This window comes from Perca flavescens, chromosome 4, assembly GCF_004354835.1.
Source record: "Perca flavescens isolate YP-PL-M2 chromosome 4, PFLA_1.0, whole genome shotgun sequence".
In the NCBI taxonomy this organism is placed as follows: domain Eukaryota; kingdom Metazoa; phylum Chordata; class Actinopteri; order Perciformes; family Percidae; genus Perca; species Perca flavescens.
The window spans coordinates 24450667-24458667 of NC_041334.1; the positions used below are offsets into that span (position 1 = coordinate 24450667).

Below are 8001 nucleotides of genomic sequence, written 5' to 3' on the forward strand. Positions count from 1 at the left end.
CAATCGTTACATACCCTTTATATGCCTTTTTAGAAAGCGGCACCTACATTTGTTTACAGAAACTCTATAACTTTATCTCTTTACCATTAATGATACTAACATACACATTATGTACATTGAAAGAACTGTTAGTCACTTTATTGTTCCCTTCTTAAAGCAATCTCAGTGTAAGAGATGGGGCTTAATCAGTCTTCCAAAAGTTACAGCCTTATCTCTGTGTGTTTACCCAGACACAGTTTCCTTGCTGTGCACTGGTGGACGGAGGGTAACACAAAGAGAACTTTGGGAGATGATATGATACATGATATTAGGAAGGGGTGTTTTTTCACAGACTGAATGAACAGGAGAAAACAAGCACAGTGACAAAAAACTGCGTGGACATATGAGTGCTATTTTAAGAACTTATCCTTTTAAACTCTGAATCCTATTATAATGTCCTGGTATACATATTAATTAATTTAAAGTCTTAAAATGGACGTTTGATGTGTATGTGTCATATAAGGCTTTACAGTATAACTAAAGGTTATTATCATTTTAGATTCATCTTTTTTTATTATTATTTTTTTGGGCTTTTCCACCTTTAATGGATAGGACAGCTAGGTGAGAAAGGGGGACGACATGCAGGAAATCGTCACAGGTTGGATTCGAACCCTGAACCTTTGCGTCGAGGCATAAACCTCTATGTTTACGTGCGCCTGCTCTACCCACTGATCGAACCCGGCCACTTAGATTCATCTTTTGAATATACATTTGTTGTTATTTCATCAATAATTTAGCTTATAAAATTATAAATGTTTGAGAAGAACTCATTTAATGTGGTATTTTGAGAGCCACATCAGCTGCGTCAAGTACTTTCCTCTATTTACCATTCAGTTTAATCAGCACCAGATCCGACTCACACTGCATAAATACATTCATAAATATTCCACACCATAAATTTAAAAGTAAAACCCAAATTACATATGGCATTGTAAAATTGTGTTTAGACTTTTCAGTCAGGAATGTTCAGGGAAAGCATTCAGAAAGAATGTACAGATGTGTTCTACTGCTCCTGCATATACCCACAGGAACTCAGACAAAGGAGTGGAGATTGCCTTCCTGGGTACACGCACCGGCCTGTCGAGGACCAACCTGTTTGTACCTGCCGATCAGCTATCCAATCAGTGAGTCCCGCTGCTCAACATCGCTCTAATTATACTTACAGCACGAGGCGAGGCTGTGATTGTGCTTGATAAATCTAATCCTTTGCTCCTCGCCTCAATTTTATGTGCTTCCTCAGAGATTTCCTGACAGCTGAGGACAAGGAGGGTGTGTTTAATGCTGATCACTTCCCACTGTGGTATAAGAGAGCTGCAGAGCAGGTCCCCGGCACATTTCTCTACTCCATACCATTCAGCACAGGTATGCAGAACAGAACCAGAGATAGAGATAGAAGCTCAAGTGTGCAGTTCAAAATAAAACTTCCCTGTGCCGCACAAAGAAAGTAATTTTATCTGCCTATTGCTGCTAAATAATCTGCATCTTACATCTACGTTATATAAGAACATCTTAATTATTGAGTGCAGCAAATATATACATTATTTTTCAGGGAAGTTCGTCTGGTTGCTTTGGTCCTTCACCATTTTAATATCTTAATCAGTCTTTCTCTATGTCCCTCTTTCTGTTATGGACTGTGGTTTTTACTGGTTTCCGCTGATAGGATGTGCTCTATGTGATAGGAAGCTCACCTCCCTTACAGCTTTTATGCAGTTGATGTGGCCCATGCTCTGTCTGCTCGTAGATGGAGAATTCAGCTTCACTCTGCGGGACATTTACCACCTTTCCTCTGTAAATGATGACTGCATCCACTCATAACCTGAAATGTTCCCATCACAGCACCCATTTCAGAGTTTTTAGAGTCATCTGGCTGTAGTAAAAGCTCTGACTGGACATTACTGTAATGAAATAAACTGGTACTGCGGTTTCTTTTGAGCCTGCCAAATCAGGTTGCTGAGTAAAGGGCACCATCTAGTGAGCAGAAAGTGTAAGTTTATTCTCTGCTCTTTCTCTCTAGCTTTAGAAAATAAGAGTGTGGTTTTGGCCAGCACAGCAATTCAGCTCCTCGATGATAGAAAGTCTCCAATTGTTGCAGGTAACAACCTCTAAACCATCTATCATATCATTATTATCTTCATGTTAAGACTTACTTTTGGATATGATGCAGTAGCTCATGTGATTGGTCTTGTGCTCAGCTGTGGGGATCCAGATGAAGCTCGAATTCTTTCAGAGGAAGTTTTGGACTGCCTGCAGACAGGTAGCTACACATCATCATCTACTGCAGCATGTTTTACAACAACATGAGCTCCCTGAATAGGTGTGAAGCTTAATGACTTTGTTTTGTGCTCAGTGTACAGCTCTGGATGGAAAATGTAGCATTAGCTGTGATAACGCGGTAAGAACAGTCACATAACTCTGGCTTTTTGAATTTTCTTGTCAGGTTGTTTTGTTAAAATACACTAATGTTTTATTTGCCCTTCTGACAGGACATTAACTGTTATCTCATTGACAACAATGGCTTCATTCTTGTCACAGAGGAGCAATCTCAGGTACGGTGTGCATGTCTGTGTATGCATGTTTGCATCTATAAAACAAAGGTTGAAATAATGGAAACACCTAAACATCACACACACACACACACACACACACACACACACACACACACACACCTTAACTGCTCCAATGTTTTCCCACAAGTCATGAATGTGTATAGCGCAACACTGAGTCATAAATCCAAATAGGATAGCTAAAGGCCTTTGCATTTTGCACTTCAGAACATCCCAGAGAGATTCAATAATGTTTAGATGTGATAATATAACACACTGACTCCTACAAGATGGCTTCCTATACTGTAACAGCAGCCCTGAAATAAAAAAGCAGTTTCTCTACTGATGCAATTTGTGAAGTTTTGAAACCAAAAAAAAAACTTGAATCACAACTTACTTAGTTACAAGATTAAGTCTTTTCATCTGATGTTCCTATTATTTTGTCCACCCAGTGTATGTGTAAAGCTATGTGCCTGTGTGCTTTGACATAACTTCTCTCTCAGACAGGGCTCTTCTTTGGGGAGGTGGAGGGTGCTGTTATGAACAAACTTCTCCAAATGGGGTCATTTAAAAGGTCTGAGACACAACATAACATTTCCCTGAGCCCTGAACTGATACATTTAACCTGACTTTAAAATCATGTTGTTACAAACATCATTTGATTATGTGGTTATAACAACGTGCGCTGCTCGGTTTGTGTTGCAGGATCATGCTGTATGATTACCAGGCCCTTTGCAAAGACTACGCTGGGAGCAGCGACAGTGCACGCACTCTGTCAGACGTAAGACACAACATCAGCTGGTAGATGTATAGACATTAGACGCAATACTTTTATCATCTGCGGTTCACTACTGTAGGCTCCATCTACATTTGTATGACCTGAGTTAAAACCATCGTAGCATAGACCTCGAAACCTCTCTCAGAGTTTGTGGTCGACGCTCTTTGCTCTCATCGGGAGAGAGCACAGTCTCGAAAGGAACTTTGACATTTAAACAAACCCAAACATTTTTTCATTTCATTTCACGTTCTAACATAATATGCTTTTCTCTCTCTTTTAGCCCTTCACTGTTGTTAAGTGGCTCCTGACTGAACTTGTCATGTAAGAATAACACAAAAACATGTATGATGTACACAATGCGGTGTTAAAGGTATATTGATTAATAATAGTTAGTATTTGAAAAGAACAAAATGTTAATAATCATCACCTTTTAATAAACATTTTAAAACATGTTTTCACTTATAAAGGCATTTACATATTACATCCTATCAACTATGTACTAATATTACTTCATAAGCCAGCATGTCAACAAGTAACAATATACAATGGTTAATGGTTACTTAATACTTATATATTGTGCTATGAATAAAAAAAGAATTAATTCTCTCATTAACTATACCCTTTTAATAAAGACATTAGTTAATATTGAATAATTTGTATCCTTGTGTTAACTGATATTAATTAAAATGTTCTCATAACTGTCACTGGAAACATTTGTTTTAATATGATTTTTGTGTTTTTTCTCTTAAGTTTTCTGCTCGAATTTAATCTGTACAGCTGGTGGAATGTGGATCTTTCAGTTAAAGGTAACTGTAGTTAACCATCATGACAAGTGTGTACTGTATGTGTTAGAGAGAAAGTATGAGAAGGAAACTGGAAACCCTCTCTAATTATCTGTGGTTTTGTTAACATGCTGCAGTTCAATTGAATTTGCTTTTTCACACGTTCAGCTCAGAGATCTCGGGGTAAAACCATGATGGTGCCGTGTGATACAGAATACCCTGCCTTTGTTTCCGAACGCACCATCAAAGAAACAACAGGCAACATTGACTGTGAGGGCTGTATCAGGTACTGCTTCAGGCCAATGTAAACACAGTGAATCATAAAATAATCATCACTTTTCCTAACAATATCTATCCGTATTGATCAGTAGATGTTCGGTCTGCTACTATTCATATTCTTTCAATTCCTGTCTCTGTTTGGGCTGCAGATCTTTTGTCATACAGCAGATTCCCAGCAGCAACCTCTTCATGGTTGTTGTGGACAATAAGTGTGACTGCAGCAGTTCTCCTCCAGTAACCATGGATCCCATCGAGATCATGTATATCCTTTTGAGATGTAACACAGATGCAGAAAGTAGATCCTAAGAATATTTGTACAGTTACTTAATGTGAGAATTATATTATATCTTCCTTAGGATTCAATGCGTTTATGTTGGTGAAGCGCTGAATTTATAAGCACGTTCTGTTCATTTATTTACATCCTTGACGCCTTTGAACACAACGAGTCACTTAAATGTGACAGACTGAAGTTTCAGAAGGACAGAAAAAAGCCTGAATCATGCCATCCTTTCCATCCTGAGGTATGAGGACATGTGTTTGTCTGCATATAAGCAGTAGGCGATTTAAGGGGAGATGAGGGGAGATGCCAGCCGCCTTGTTAGCAATATTGTTAAAAAGAAGTCCAACGGGGCAAGTAGGCAGTCATACTGGTTTTAAATAAACCCTGAGGTTAGCAAACTTATTTGGATGAATAAAAAAAGGTGAATGGTAAAATGATCACCCAATGTTTACAGACCAAATTACTAACTGTAGCCGTACCAAACGTGCACAATTTACTTTTGCAATGAGGGATTATTAACAATATTACAGGTGTGTTTCCTTTTGCTTTTACCTCAACATATAGTGGTTTAGATAAATTAGCTTAACTCTTTGCTTGTTTACAACCTCTACGAAACATTACGGAAATCCTCAACAACCAAACATTTACATCTATTAGCACCAACTACTGTCTTTGCCAGATAAAATCATATCCACCCTGTTAACATTCAACATCATAACACTGAATAGCTTCATCTGTATCACCCATGACTGTGTCTTTTGCAGGAAAATGCCATGGAGTGTGGTTCAGCAACACGCCTCTCCAGTCCTCTAACAGCAGCTCTGCTCCCTCTGATAGCAGCGACCATCAGCAGGTGACCATTAGCAGCAGAACTGCCCATCAGTAAGGACTAAATCAACGAGAAGATGCTTATAAACACATAGAGAACATGGCCAATCAGAAATGAATTTGCTCATACCTCTGCAACAGGCAGCGCTCTACTAAGAAAAAAAATCTCTATCTGTAGCACTGAGACTCTCATCCATTAATGCAGAAAACATAAGCAATGTGGTGCAGCAAAAGAAAATGAGAATTATAGGAGTGCTTGGTGACTTTTCTCTGAATACTGCAAATTATGCCACTGACAGTTTTACATAGTATTCTGAATGAGTGTTGAAATAAGAGAAAGAAATATAGTATGTCAACAGTAAAAACAAAGTATTTTGCTGGTATTTTGTGCTAAGGATGATAGTACTGTAAGAAGTCATGTTTTTTGTTATGAGTGAAAAAAAATGAAGGATAATGTAAAAGTCTGCAGAATGTAAAATGCACTTTTGTCATATGTGAAAAGAATGCAGAGCGGTCTATATTTTGGCAGTAAATTGCTAAAAAAGAGTTGACAGTACCGTCATAGTTTTCTTTCTTCAAATATTTTATTTTGTAACTAATTGTTTTTAGTGTCGTAATAATATGGATCATGTAAAATAGCTGTGAGACAACGGAAAAATTTGAACTTGCTTTAATCTGCCAGTTTTTCCTTGTTTTAAAGCAGAAGACATTTCAGAAGAGCTAAAGATGCATGAAGAAGATCACAGAATGTTACACTGATATAACCAGCCATAATTTGTCAAGGTGACCACATACTCTTGACCCCATGTTTAAGAAAGCTGATGAATAAACAGAAAGAAATATTTTCCTTTCTTTATTTACCCCTTGTGCTATTTCAGTGTGTGTGTGTGTGTGTGTGTTATGTAAATGAACAATACAAAGCATTACAAGGTGTGGTATGGGAGGCCGTAGGCATACAGTGTGTACAGTATCAGTAAGTTAAAAAAATATGACCAACATTAAAGGACAATTCCGGTGTAAAATTAACCTAGGGGTTAATAACAGATGTGTACCCACTCGATCGTTCTCTGGGACATGTTTTCATGCTAATCGAATGTGTTTGTAGCTCGAAACAAGCTAGCACGGACCGCTGATTAGCTTACAACGCTAGTATTCAGGTCACAGGGAAAGTAAAAACAAATCGTTATTTTATACCACTAAAAAGGCTCAAAATAGCACTGCATGAAAACAAAGACCCCTAGGTTCGTTTTACGCCAGAATTGTCCTTTAAACAGAAAATGCGTTAGAAAACAATTACAAACACAAGTGACCTTTTGTCTTAAATATATAAGTAAAACTAAATACATGTTTAATCTTGATCTAAAATCAAGCTAAATTGAAATGCAGTTTGGAAACCAAGCTGTGCTTTGTACATCATCAACCTCAACTTTAAAAGTGCAACTGGAAAACTTGGAAATGTTTTGTAAAAGTTTGGTTCAGTCTTAAACAGCAGTTTGGTTGAGCTGATAAAAAAGACATTACAATCGTTTAACATTAGTCTGGAATATAACACTCAACTTTAAACACAAGGTTTATATTTTTACATTTCTCTAGTTTTTGAGGCTGTCTGCTTCTCCTTCTCTACAGTATAAAACTGTTTCAGTGTGTCTGCACAGTGCTGTACACCATACCCTTCAGGGCTGATGCAGCTGACTCTTCATCGATGGTGTAGTACGCATGGTATGTGTCAAACTGGGGGGACGGAAGAGGAACCAACTGTAACATCTATCAATATATATGGAACATGTATTTATAATTGCCTCTCATGTCAGACTTACGTTCTTGTTTTGAGGGTCTTGCCTTTTTACTTCCTCAGAACCTGCTGATAAGAAAGACACACAAAGTAAGACGACTGTTCCCCACAAAGGGTGGCGTTTTATTCCAAAGTCTGTATATCAATTAATATGTTTCTAAAAGACAAAACATAATAAACCAGCTGGTAAGAGTGTTCTCTTACCAGCTGGTTTTGCTCACATGTGAAAAAGAGTGTTAGACCCGAACAAAGGAGGTTATTTTTGTCTCAGTGCAGTGGTGGTCTCCCACACGCATGGTTTACTTTCAGTTGAGTCTTGCATTGCCAGACCTATCTCCACAGCACTACTTTCAGTTTGAGATGCAGGTCTTGTGTGTTTGTTCTGTGCAAGCTGATGAGTTACACAATAGTTATTTGTGAGCTACGTAAACTCTGTTAAAGTTAGAAAATGTGAAGCTGCACCAAATATGTCTTGCAAATGGCAAAAGGGTTTTAAGATTGATCCAAGCCAACAATGTGTGTAAAGGACAACCGTGTGGCCAATCTTAACCAAAATGTGTTAGTTCAGAGAAAGCACTGAGGCGATTATAACCTGACACTTCGCACTCAGACTCACTCCAATAACATTTGCTGCTGCTGCTATGAGCTATATTCTTGATACTGTAGATTTAACTTAAGTT

At 38.0% G+C, this 8001-nt stretch overlaps 1 protein-coding gene across 5 annotated transcripts in view; it reads left to right on the plus strand.

Annotated features, from left to right (window-relative positions):
• The window catches only part of cacna2d3 (calcium channel, voltage dependent, alpha2/delta subunit 3), a 34344-nt gene extending 27973 nt beyond the window's left edge, over positions 1–6371 (plus strand). For 3 of the 5 annotated variants that reach the window (XM_028576831.1, XM_028576830.1, XM_028576833.1), the window contains 15 exons: positions 1068–1163; positions 1280–1401; positions 2054–2131; positions 2232–2293; positions 2387–2431; positions 2523–2585; positions 3086–3156; positions 3288–3363; positions 3641–3681; positions 4111–4166; positions 4311–4428; positions 4571–4683; positions 4860–4942; positions 5466–5554; positions 6233–6371. In XM_028576831.1, the coding sequence (XP_028432632.1) occupies positions 1068–1163; positions 1280–1401; positions 2054–2131; positions 2232–2293; positions 2387–2431; positions 2523–2585; positions 3086–3156; positions 3288–3363; positions 3641–3681; positions 4111–4166; positions 4311–4428; positions 4571–4683; positions 4860–4942; positions 5466–5554; positions 6233–6263 (1144 nt within the window). In that variant the 3' untranslated portion in view covers positions 6264–6371. Of the gene's footprint in view, positions 1–1067; positions 1164–1279; positions 1402–2053; positions 2132–2231; positions 2294–2386; positions 2432–2522; positions 2586–3085; positions 3157–3287; positions 3364–3640; positions 3682–4110; positions 4167–4310; positions 4429–4570; positions 4684–4859; positions 4943–5465; positions 5555–6232 lie in introns of those variants that run through there. The other 2 variants (XM_028576832.1, XM_028576835.1) reach the window with 2 other exon arrangements.
• The last annotated feature ends 1630 nt before the right edge of the window (positions 6372–8001 follow it).